The 12,633-nt window shown below is 40.2% G+C and overlaps 1 protein-coding gene across 8 annotated transcripts in view; it reads right to left on the reverse strand.

The window, feature by feature from the left end:
- RAF1 (Raf-1 proto-oncogene, serine/threonine kinase) overlaps positions 1–12,633 on the reverse strand; it is a 59,018-nt gene that overhangs the window by 2,999 nt on the left and 43,386 nt on the right. For 4 of the 8 annotated variants that reach the window (XM_040076304.2, XM_040076303.1, XM_040076301.1 and 1 more), the window contains 10 exons: positions 11,826–11,924; positions 10,271–10,424; positions 8,732–8,791; positions 6,953–6,980; positions 6,733–6,860; positions 5,631–5,748; positions 4,282–4,366; positions 3,271–3,447; positions 2,445–2,491; positions 986–1,104 (listed from right to left, as the gene is read on the reverse strand). In XM_040076304.2, the coding sequence (XP_039932238.1) occupies positions 986–1,104; positions 2,445–2,491; positions 3,271–3,447; positions 4,282–4,366; positions 5,631–5,748; positions 6,733–6,860; positions 6,953–6,980; positions 8,732–8,791; positions 10,271–10,424; positions 11,826–11,924 (1,015 nt within the window). The remainder of the gene's footprint in view (positions 1–985; positions 1,105–2,444; positions 2,492–3,270; positions 3,448–4,281; positions 4,367–5,630; positions 5,749–6,732; positions 6,861–6,952; positions 6,981–8,731; positions 8,792–10,270; positions 10,425–11,825; positions 11,925–12,633) is intronic. The other 4 variants (XM_040076307.1, XM_040076306.1, XM_040076309.1 and 1 more) reach the window with 3 other exon arrangements.

A 12,633-nucleotide genomic window follows, 5' to 3' on the forward strand; every position in this document is an offset into this window, starting at 1 on the left:
AACTGAACAAGCATTTTGCCATTAGGAAAAATATTATTATTTGGTTCTGCAAGGTTTATTGACTCCTGTTACACCTTACACAGAGAACTGAGCCTGAGTTTCACCATCAGTTCTTAAACTGCTATTAAGGTTAAAGGGGGAAAATACAAAACTCGAATCTCTTGTAAACGGATACCAAAACATGGTCAGGGAATGAGAAAACCAAACACAAAAAAGCACAGATTGAAGGTTAGGGAAGAAATGCAGGAACATTTTAACACATTTGTAAAATTATGGAGCTTCTTAAACCACATCAGATGGTAACAAAACAAGGTGTGAACCATCAAAAGAACTCTCCCACTGCCCAAGATTTGTTTTCCCTCCTCAATAATTCCCTCAGAATTACTCAGCAGAGCACTGAAGTACAACAGCATAAAAAACACAATAAGGAATCACAGGAACTTATAAGGAAACAGAAACAACTTCCCTTCTATGGCAGCTCAGCAGACATGGGCTGTAAATGACTAAAATAATTTAGTTTTTTTAAAAAAAGCCTGCAATGAGCAAATATGCAGCTTTTGGTGGTTTTTTTTTCCAAGCTGTTTCATGTACATAAATACATTACATACCACTGGGCAAATTAGTTTTAAATCCTTTTATGGGAAGTCTTCAAAAATTTGGCTTTTTGTACAATTTTTTTTAAAGAAAAGAACATTTCTGCTTCTGGAACTTTGTTTCAGGTGATTTTACAGCGCACCAAAGTCTCGGCCAAGCATCTTGGTATTTTTAATATACATTTCCAGATATACTGGCAGCCCTAAATACTTAAAATACAAACCCCAGTGGAGAATCCATGGGTGCCCAGTGCCTTACTTGCACTATTTCCACTTGTCCTACAACTGGAATAAAAATCAACACAGCACTGACAGACTTGAATGCTCAAGACAGTGCTCAAGGGACAGACAGATGCACGAGATTATTTCAGAGCAGGGAATGTTTTGCTCACCATCCACAGGATGGAGCCCGTGGGCTGCTCCACCTGCTGGGATCCACTCCACCTGGACTTGACAGTTGCCAGACCAAAGTCTCCTATTTTCACTGTGAGGCCTTCATGGAGAAATATATCTGTAGTTTTGTTAAAGAAACTGCAAAAACTTCAGTCAACACTTCTGTGTTTTCTGACCTGACCAGCAAGTGCTGCTTGTTTTATTTAAACCTGCTGTGAGCTGTTTGTGAAACAAAGGAGAAGGGATTTTATGGCAGCCGTGCTTAAATTGACATTTAACTCTAAACCAGAGCAGATGTTCCAGCATTATTTGTAGATTTATCTTTATGGTGAACTAGGACAGAAAATAGTTCATTGGCCACAGCTTCTTAAATAACTGAGAAACAGCACAGAGGTCTCACAACTCAGAAAGGAAAAGTTAAAAAAAAAATTACAAATTACAAGTAAGTATCAAAAAAAAATAAAATCCATTTCCATGAAGTTCTCTGGCAGACCTTCTGAGATTTAACTATGATTTTAACTGGAAATACCATCCACACTATTTATAATGATCTCCTTCATGGATCTGTCTGTTATTGATACCAGCACTTTCTTTGCTGGGGTTATTTTAAGAAGACATCATTTAGTGATTTCTCTTGGAAATGTTTTAAGTTCAGAAGGACAATTCAGAAATATAAGCATGACTGACACCTCATTTCTACGTCAGGAGCGGAGCTAATTTATTTCACAAAAATGATTATCATTAGGAGGAATCAAAATTTCTGGCCTCCTATACACTAAAAACATTGGGGGTTTTGAGTTTAACTGAAAATGGAATCCACTGACATTCTGGAACTACTAAACTTAGCAGATTTTTTTTTTTTTTTAATGACATTTGCCAAAACATTCTGCTCACATTTGACGGAAGGAATTCCCTAGTTCCTGCTGGTAATTCCAAAATTTAGCATTTCAAAGGTGAAAAACATCAGCTCACAACATTTTCACTCCAGGTGTGTTCCTAAATAGATATTTTTGTACGAAATATAATGGTAAAAGGCTGCCTTTTCTTGAGTTTAAACTAAGATTTTTGGCTTCATTTCTGCCAGTTGTGTGAGGAGTTCTAAATACATTAAAAATACACAAGAAACAGTAACAAACCCATATGTGCACACACATGAACAGGAACACACATCTCCCATCAATGAGGAGAGAATTTGAGCACCAGAGGACTGAATAAACCCCATTTAAGTAAAGTAAGAGACTTCTGGAGCACAACTGTTGCACATCTTTATCCCAAGTGTGGCAAATAAACATCCAAGGATGTTCTGTGGAAGTCCTTGCTAGCTCATCAACAGGAATTGCACATCAGTAGTTATACATAAAAATATATTTAAAATAGCTACTGCAACCCCCACAGAAAGCTCCACACGAACAATAAATCCCTCTGTTCCTGCAGAAAATCAAGGTTCGGGAAGGATACTGTTGGATTTCATGTCTCTGTGGATGATGTTCTTTGCGTGTAAATAGCTGTGAAGGGAAAAGCAGAAGAGCCATTAGCAGGGCTGCTCACAAGGAGCATTTTCATTCCTCACAGGTAGTTTATTACACACCCAACCCCTCCACACACCTCTGGCTTTCCATGAGTCTGCTTTGGGAACAAAGAAATGGAGCTATGGCTCAGTGCAGAAAAGTCAGGAAGGAGTGGCACAAGTTCCATTACCCCTGGAAAACTGGGACTGTCCTCAAACCCATGGAATCTGTATCCTGTGCTGAAGGTGGCTGTTCCAAACTGCCTTCAATAAACTGTGCCCAGTTTTCTGGTGTGTGACTGGAAAGTTGAGCCCTGATCTACAAAATGAATGAGCTCTGGCAGCAGCAGCTGCTTCTGCGCCCCCAACACAGAACAAGGGCTGAAAGCAGAGAGGTGGGGCCTGGAGCCACTCAGACAGCTGGAAATGCTTCCAAAAACATCTGGAACAGAGCAGCCACCCCTCCCCTCACAGAGTATCAGTCAGTGTGTGTCAAACACTGCAGGGGCACAGTAAAACAAGGGAAGAAAAGTCTTCACTCTATTTAGAACAGGATTTCATCTGCTGCACTACAGCAAGACCTCAAGGTGTAAAAACAGATAAAACTAGAGAAAATAAAAATGATAAAAGACATGAGCCAAGGCTCCACGGGAAAAATAACTAAAACAAAGCACAGCTACACCCAACAGTGCTGAGGAAGAACCTGTCCTTGATACCCATGTCAGCACTCTGTGTTCAGAGCTGCGGAGGGAAGGGAACCCCCTGCACCACACTCACTCCATGCCCTGCGCAGTCTGGCGGGCGATGTCGATGAGCTGGAACATCTGGAACTTGGTCTCCTGCACGTGCAGATGTTTATAGAGGCTGCTGCCCTCACACCACTGCGTGACAATGGCCAGGTTGTCCTTGGTCATGTAGCCCATGAAGAGCAGGATGTTCACGTGCCGGGTCTTCCTAACAGATGAGCACCAAGACAAATCAGTGGCTGCATCAAAAATACCTTCAGAGGGTTTTCAAAATGCACCCCTGGCTGAGTGGAATCCTAGGTCAATGTGTGAGTGAAGCTTGAGTTTACAAGTAATTAAAATATACCACAATTTCCTTTTTTCTCAGCTTTTTTTTTTTTTTTTTTTTTTTTTTTTTAAGTTACAATACTTCCTTTTAGTTATTTAAAATCAACATCTAAGAAAAGGATGTCTGAAAATTCAAACTGTTTGACATCAGTAAGCAGCAGTCACATTTGCATGTTATATTAGAAGATACTGGAATGACAGAAATCACCCTGAAAGCTGGGTGCAGAAGATTGAATCCCAAGAGGAAACCAAAGGATAACTAAAAACCCTAAAGGAATTATCAGAGGAGGAGATGGTTTTTATGTATCTGCTTGGTTCTTTTTCAGGAGTGAAATCACAGACACATTATTAGAAATGAAAAAAACTTAGGATTTGAAAGCAGAAAACAGGTACACTGATTGGTGTATGTGCTTAAGGAAAACAAATTATTATGCTGCAATCTGAAGAGGAACAGTTCAAGTGTTGTCTGGTGGTGAGAATTAGGGCATAAATTAATTAATCCTCACCTTTTACTGCCCAGCATGCCCTGAACAATGTGGGTATTGAGAGACCACAAAAATACTCTGAACTATGACTGTCTTTTTTATTCTTCTCTGGAAATCTGCTTTTTGTGCCTATCACACACATATTGGGCCAGAAGGCTCCAAGGAGAGCTGCGAGTCAAATGCAGCACCAGGATACCACAATATAGGTGTTTAGTGAAATACCAACTCACCTCAGGACAGCCACTTCATTCCTGAAAGCCTGGAACTGTTCTGGGGTTGGGTCTACAACCTTTAGGATCTTCACTGCGACATCCCCTGGAAATAAAATTACCACCAGCTGCTGAAAATGCAGCTTTGCTTTCCTCTTCAAAATAACATTAATTAATATTCTTCATTTGTGCATAGCACACCTCTACTAATCTGTCCAAAGAGCAAGATTACCCAGCAGACAAATTTGTGGTATCAAGCAATTAATTTAGCTGAATTTCAGTCTAATGGAATGAGTCATTAATTAATTATTCACACACCTCCCTTCTATTTTATGCTTTTTGCAGGACATATGTACACACACCTTTGTGGTTTTATCATCAAATTTAAGTACTGAAGTGTTTATATACAAAAACTTAATTTGAGCACATCTCTCCTTCATGCAGAATTCCTTTCATTATTGAATTCTTGATACTTGAGGTGTAAATGTTCTATTAAAATAAATCTTAATATAAATCTATTTTTTATTACAAAATCATACTGAACTTATTTTTCTTCTTGACTTCTATGCCCCATTTCATTTCCATCATGAAAATCAGAAACTGTTCATTACTTTTAGTGTAACAATAGTGCTTCCCTTGCTGCTGACAGTATTTGGGCTTTGAGACGTTCAAGTATTTATTCATTAAAAACAGAGGGCAGCAGGTAAGTTTCCAGCTTTCTTTTGTCAGATTTTTTTTCTGACAATACTGCTATTTAAATTAGAGCCTGGAGAGGTTTCTGCATGTTTCTTCTCAAAATCACAAGCCATGAATTCGGAAACAAATTCTGCAGCTCTGCAGGGTGCCTGTTTCCAAAATATTCCCACTACCTACAGATCAAACTATTACATTAAGCATTTTTTCACTGAAAAAACTCCACAGTTTATGCTGATTTCCTTTCCATCCCACCTTAAAATGAAGCACGCCAATTAAACCACCAAGGTTTTAAGAGAAGGCAAATATAATTTAACAGCAGGCTGTGATTTCCCAGCTCATAGAAAATAAACCCTTTTCAGAAAGCAAGCTGGTGTGGAACATGGGAATGAAGAGATCAGTGGAGTGAAAATGGAGATGCACTTGTGAGATTCAAGTTTTGGTGTCTGTGCTTGGCTTTAATTCCAGTGCTGCTCCTACAAAGCAGTTCCTGTTTCTGCCTGGTGCTTTTGGTGGAGGATGAGCACCCAGCACCCCCAAATCCGTTTTCCCTCTAGTACAGGATGAGCACCCAGCACCTCTAAATCCATTTTCCCAGTGCCTCTGGAGGCAGAGGAGCACCCAGCATCCCCAAATCCATCTTCCCTGGGTTGCTGTCCTCCCAGATCAAGACTCACCATGCCACTTGCCCTTGTAAACTGTCCCAAAAGAGCCTGAGCCTATCCTGGTGGAGAGCATCACTTCACTGGCTTCTATTTCCCAGTAATAGCTGGAGTCTCTCTGGCCACGAGGCCTCTGTAACAGCAATTCACAGGGATTTCATTTTTAATAATTTTTTTAATTTTTATACACACACATAAAAATAAATAACTTCCTTCACACATGTTCAAGATGACCTGAAACCTCGAGGGGTTTGTCCTGCTGTTTGTACTCTAGTTTTTCTCCTCAGTTTGGGAGAGTGGTGGGGGTTTTTAGCAAAACAACAAATCAACACATTTTCTTGGATGTCTTGAACTGTTTATCTTGAAGGTCTGCACTAGAAAATTAAACCCTAATCTGAGATCCCAAATGGAACATATGTTTTCTGAGCAATTATTTGAAAACATCTGAAATATTTAAGAAAGTGGTTTCTTCAGAAGTACAATGCTAAAATTCTGGAACTGTTACATATTTTAATGGGATAAGCCAAATAGATGAGAGCAAAATTATCAAATGCCTAACTGTGCATCCCATTAAGCAACTGTATTTTCATTGTGAAAGCTTAGAAGCCTCCAAATATTTCAAGATATTATCAATTATTATTCTAACTCTTCTTTCTTTCCTCCCACCAGTTTAAATCAAACCTCTGATGGAGAAGTTGCATTTTGTAAAATCTGTTTTTCCCTGAGACATTTGACTCTCCAATGAAAATGAAGGCATTGTCAATATCCACTTTCTATGGAAACAGCACAGTTCAAATAGTGCTAATAAAGCCAATTTAAAATACATTAAAACTGAATCAAAAAGAGGAAACCTCTAAAGTTTTAAAAAGTTGGACCTGCACTGACAGTGTCACATCACTGCCTGAAATTCATCTGCAACCCAGAACACTTTGCTCTGAGTATTTATAACCCAAGGCAATCGTGCCATCATTCCCAAATTAATTACAAATACATTTCTCCTCTATACACAGTGCAGAGCAATCCAAGGTTACCTGCACCTTTTAGGGCAGAAATTTATCCCAACACTCCTCCCAGCATAGTTTAACTAATTTTTTAATTAAAAGAATATCATACTTACAATTTTGTTTTTTTCTTGTGTGTTAGATGCAGGGGCTCTCTCTCTTTGGGCTGGGACTGGGGTTTTAGGCTGAGACCAGCCAGTTGGGCTCATATTGTTAGGACTTCCAGACAGAGCAGAGGGGGAGGCTTTAAGACAGGAAGTACAAGAAAACAGTTTATGAACAATAAAACGACCAAATCAAACCATACCAGAAAATGTTTAATTTTTGAAACCATACCTGATTCACTATGGCTTCGAATTGCATCCTGCAACAGAGAAGGTGGATAATAAAGTTAATAAACGTACGAGAGCACACAAAGGACCAAGCAGGGCGGGTGTGGGAATTGCCGGGCCAGTTTTGGACAAGTGGAATACAGCACTGGCCAACAGCTCCAGGATTGGGGATTTGCTCATCACACCAATCCTGCAGGAAACCCATGCAATTTGTGAATTCTTACAGAATGGGAAGAGATTCACAGGCTATTGAAAGCACTGCTACCAAAAAGGAAAGAGAAATAAAGAAAAGACACCAAACAAGAAGAACCAGCAGCAATACTGTCTGCATTCCCCCAGCACTTCATGCTCGTGTTCCAGGCGTGGACAGAGCTCCTGGTATGGCCCCTGTCCCCAACAGATTCTGGGTTAAAGCAGGACCTTTAAAACCCTCCCAAAATATTCCAACTCAATATCCATACTGAAACAACTCTACATACTATGTCAGTCCCCAAGAAAAGTTACATCAAGTGCCCCTATACAAACCCCTCTCCTTTTCCAAGCACATTCCCACAGGGAATTTGGCATTTGAGCAGTGTTTTCCCACAGGTCACCAGGACAGTGCCACAAGTGTCACCTCATGCCACGGGCACAACACAACTCTACAGCCATGCACAAGAGAGAACTAAGCTCTGACACACAGCACTGCACAGCTTTTCTCACCTGCCATTTGAATTATCCCAAAGTACAAACAGGAAAGGGAAAATATCCGGGGACTGTGTAAGTACAAAGCAAGAACATGCACTACAGAGAGGTTAAACACTGTCAAAGTTCAGAGAAGTCAATTCAAACTGACTAATTAGTAGAATAATAAATGTAAGATTTCACAGAAAGACAGAACAAGCCCACATTCCACTCCATGGTTTCAAATGATTATCCTCAGCAAAGATTCAGTTACGAAATTCAGTTGTTTTAGCTCATTAGTTGCATTCACCCAGGCTGGACTAAGTGCTGCATTCTTGCAGATTGCCACTGCTGCACACCTGAGTGGATTAAAACCTGCATGAACAACCAATGAAGAACTCTTTCATTTATTACTTTTGCTCGTTTTAAGGATAATAAAACCCTTTCAGAACCTGAATAACAAGTGATTGGTTCTGTTCACCAGCCTGAGAATGTAATTGCTTTCAAGGAAGCTGGCAAAGGGTAACTAAAGAATTTAAATTGTTTTTCACACTTATCTATATGGCGTTTTTACTTTGAGAAAGTATTTCTGAGCTTCAATCCTGATGTGAATATTTGCTTATTTGCTTCTGAATTCAACAGCAAACAAACCAAACCCCCTGTTCTTTAGAGCTGTCCTTACAACACAAATAACACCATCCCCAGGGCTGTAGTCTGTCAACTTCACTTTGACGGGAAATAAAAACAGTACAAGGTGTTCTTAAATCTCAGGGCTTTGGACGGGTACAATCAATAAAAATCATTTCCAGAGAGAAAAAGACACACAATGGATGTGTTTTGAGAAGGTTTTGCTTTAAAGGCTGTGTGACCAAATGCATTCTAACCCAAGCCTATTCAAATTCAGAGGAGGATGAATTCAGCCAGCTAAACTAAACATGAAGCTATTTTCTCAATTTGCCTCTTCCAATTAACAGCCTCAATATCTGAGTAAAAACATGCTGCAAAGATTCTCATTAAATCAGCTCCAGATTAAACACTTCATGTGGACACTGCCATGGCTTACAAGTTATAGCAATCCTGTTAATCACAAGAAAACAAAAGGCACCAAGGAAATACCTACTCTTCCCCTCAAACAAAACCGTCTGCACCAGGAGCTGGGAGAAGCATTCAGGCTGTTGTTCTAGGCCAACACAGTAAGAGATAAAAGAAATAAACAGAGGAAGTATAAAAAACTCTTTTAAAAAAAATATATGTTAGGTTAAATTAAAGAAAAAGTAGCCTAACTTGCTTGATAAATGATAATTAAGCGCAGTAAAATCTTTAAGTAACTATGGTTGCTCAAATCCAGAGGTTCTCTAGGATCTATCCTTGGGTAAACCACTTTTTTATGATGGATTTTTCTCCTGGTGCACTAGAAAATCTCTGCCGCTTTCTTTTTCCATGGCTTTGGGCCCTTTTAAAAGCCTTTAGTATGTAACAACTATTTTTATGCTAATGTGAAGAGCAAGAATAGAAAGTATTTCTATCTTTACTGCCCTGCATAAAGAATAAAGAAAGTAACGTCTCCTTCAAGACTCATCACTCTACTAAGGTGAAGAATTCAGATTTCCTTGAGTGCTTCATTGGGCTTTGTGCCCATCAAAGATGGTCAGCCAGGCCTCTGAAGCAGCAAAAAGGGCTGGGAGCAAAAGAAACCCCAAGAGAAAAGAGAGGGAGGACACCTTTGCCCATAAACCCACCTGACACAAAGCCTCTAACCAAAAATGCTTCCTGGGGCTGCAGGGCACTTTGGTTCTGCTGCCAAGGTCCAGAGGAATCCTCTAACTCTAACTCACTTCAGAGCATCTCCACTTTTCACAGTAGCCATAAATCAGCAGCTGAAGATGCAGCTGAGCTCAGCAGTCAAAGGCTTCTGCTTGGCTTCCTGAGTTTTTAAACCATTCCAGAGGCAAAAGCAACAAACAAAGCCTGCTCTCGCTTCCAAGCCCTGCAGCACAGCCCTTGATTCTGCCAGCCTTTCCTGGACACCAGTTTGTTAAGGTTATCACAAAACAGAATGAAAGAAACCCAACCACTTTAGGCATGATTTCCAAGAGTTGTCCCTCACTGCCAGCTTAAGGTAGGAAAATACGAGAAAAATGTGCTTGAAGGCAAGAACAGCAGAAATAGTCTCAGACAGCGCTGGCTTCAGTCCACAGGCCCACAACTGTCACTAATTCCATCAGGTGCACACAAAACAGATCACCAGGAAGCTTTGACCTGAACATTCCTAGTCCAAGAACCAAACCCAGACTTAGGGCATCTTTAGTCTGATAGTCTGATTTAAAATTAACACCAGCCACCCCCCACCCCCAAACCCAGACTTTTAAATTCAGAAGAACATTTTTAGACATGTCAAAAAAGCATTACTTCACCAAACTTGAGCTTAACTGTTAAGCTCCACCCCATCTTTATACACCCCTAGAATTTACCAATTACTCCAGCAAATCTGATGGACTGCAATAATTAATTATTAACCCCTTATGCAAATGTGTCTCCTAAACTGCTCACCGCTCAGGCAACTGAGTGAGCAAATGAGAGACAGGCAGGAAGGAAATCCAGGCCGTGCCTGTGACTGGGCAGCAGCAGTTCCAGCTGAGCTCTGTGCCCCCAGCATTACCTCGATGATCCGACTGTCCACAGGCATCGTGGTGCTGACCATGTGCACGTTGGGGGTGGATGTGGAGCGCTGTCTTTGGGACAGAGAGCCCTCAGAGGAAGGGTTGGATGGGTTGAAAGTGAAGGCATGAGGTGTAGAATACCTGTGCTGGGAGCTGAGAAGGAGAGACAAAGGGAGAGTTGTGGTTATTTTTTTTTCCCTCCAGCAAGTGAAAAACACTGTTCAACGTAACCTGCCCAAAAGCAATAGGGACACAATTCCAAGCAGAGAACAAGCTGGGATTTACACATCAACTAAACTATTTGGTCAGCTGAACCATTCCCAGCTTAATTTAAGAAATAAATTCACAAAACTTGAAGATTTTTTCAGCTCATATATTTAGTTAGTGTGTTTAGCTGAGGCCTGTTTTTGCTGTTAGAAATTTTGCCACAGTTAACCTCAATCCCCATCCAACCACATTTAATACACTGACAAAACACTGGCTCTGAAAGATCAGTTCAGGACTGTGAAATTAAACAAACTGCTCACTTCAAGCCTGTTAAATGCACAGCTTAAGAGCTAAGCCCTGAATTTGTAAAGCTTTGCAAGACTGTTCAATGGTTTGCACAGAACAGCCAGCAAGGAAGTCATGAAACCCAACACCAGTTCAAAGGAGGCCAAGACTAAAATTCAGCTCAACAAAAAGTTATAAATCACAGCTAAGACCATAAGGATCCCAAAACCATAAATGTATCTTAATGGAAATGGGCCAGCCGTCATAAAACCCTTCAAAACATCTATAAAGTAAAGAAGTCTCTGTTCAACAACACTGGAAATAAGCATAAGACAGCAAAGATCAATTCCTGATGCAGTTCCCATGAAAATAAAGAAATAAATACATAGAACCATTTACAAGTTAGCTACGTGCTCTGTGCCTCATTCCTGACCAGATTTTTCAAATGGGTGTAGAAAAAACAAAAGCGGGCCTGCTCTCTTCAGCCTCGAGAATTTCAAGGGAAAGAACACAGGCACACGTTAGGGTCAGGGGAACAGGCCCCTTGGGAAGGGACACGAGTTTCATTTCTGCACTTAAAACTACAGGAATGTTCTCTTCAGCTATCAGAAATTTCTTAAAGAGGAGCATATTTTCAGTTCCCACTGTCCTCTCTTTAAAATCCTATCTGTCATCATAACATCAGAGCATTATTTTAGTTATGGATTTGAATCATCCACCTTGAGACACAAACCCTCAATGCACACTACCTGATCAGATAAAATAAAATTAACTCATGAAAATACCAAAAGGGAGCCTTGGATTTTCTTAGGCAGGAAAACAAAGGTCTCCAAAAAGCATTTAATTCTCCACCTTAAAATTTTAAGGATAAAAATTGAAATATAAAATCTCAAGTCAATGCAAGTCATCTGTGATGAAGTGGTGTTGCTGCCTTGCACATCCATCCCAACTTCTATCAGACTGCTCTGCTGTGGAGGAGCTGGGGTCTTTAGTTGCTTTGGATTGATTGTTTTGAAAGAAGTGTATTTCCCAAAAGAGAAATGACAGGAAATACAAGCTTACCTAACAGGTATCCGGGAGACAGACTCCCGCATCCGTCTCATTGTCAAGGGAGGTAGTGCAGGGACACCACTCTCAGTGATATTTGAATTTGGGAACAATCTGAAATATCAACAAAAACAATTACAACTTCAACTGCTACACTACCTCCTGTACAATGCTCTTGAAAGCTCAAGTTTTAAAGGGCTGTTTCTTTGCAGCATGATTAACTTCATGAACATATTCCTGTCTTTACAACGTGTTTTTCCTCTGGGTACAACTAAAATCTCTGCCTTCAGACTTCCAAAGAGAAGTTCCACGTGTTCTTTTGAAACTTGAGAGACAAAATCTTTTGATATCAGACTTCAGATTTTCCTGAAAGGGCACTCGACACAATTAAGTTCTAATAAAGCCAGGTAGCACCGAGTGGCATGAGTCATCCTGACTCTCTTAGTATGAGAAAATGCAAATCTAGGTAACCAAGTTTAGTTATTAAAAAATACAACCACTAAGACACATAAAAACAATTACAGGCTTTCACACTTCTGCTTTAAAGGACTTCTAACACAATAATTTTCAACTTTTTGTAACTGCTCTGTAACTGTAACATCCTCTATCTGCTTTCTCACCATTCACCATTTTCATCAGTGTTAGTTGAGGTGTAGAACAGGTGAACACTAACGTTTCCAAGAGCTAAAATCCAACTGAATCATGGCCTGGTTTATTCCTAACATGTGTTGTGTGAGAGGAATTGCCGTCCCCCTGTTCAAACAGAGGGCATTGAAGCAACTGCCTGCTCATTCAAGGTGTTTGCTTGTCCCAGAATATTAAA

The sequence above is a fragment of the Hirundo rustica genome, chromosome 12 (genome assembly GCF_015227805.2).
Source record: "Hirundo rustica isolate bHirRus1 chromosome 12, bHirRus1.pri.v3, whole genome shotgun sequence".
NCBI lineage: Eukaryota > Metazoa > Chordata > Aves > Passeriformes > Hirundinidae > Hirundo > Hirundo rustica.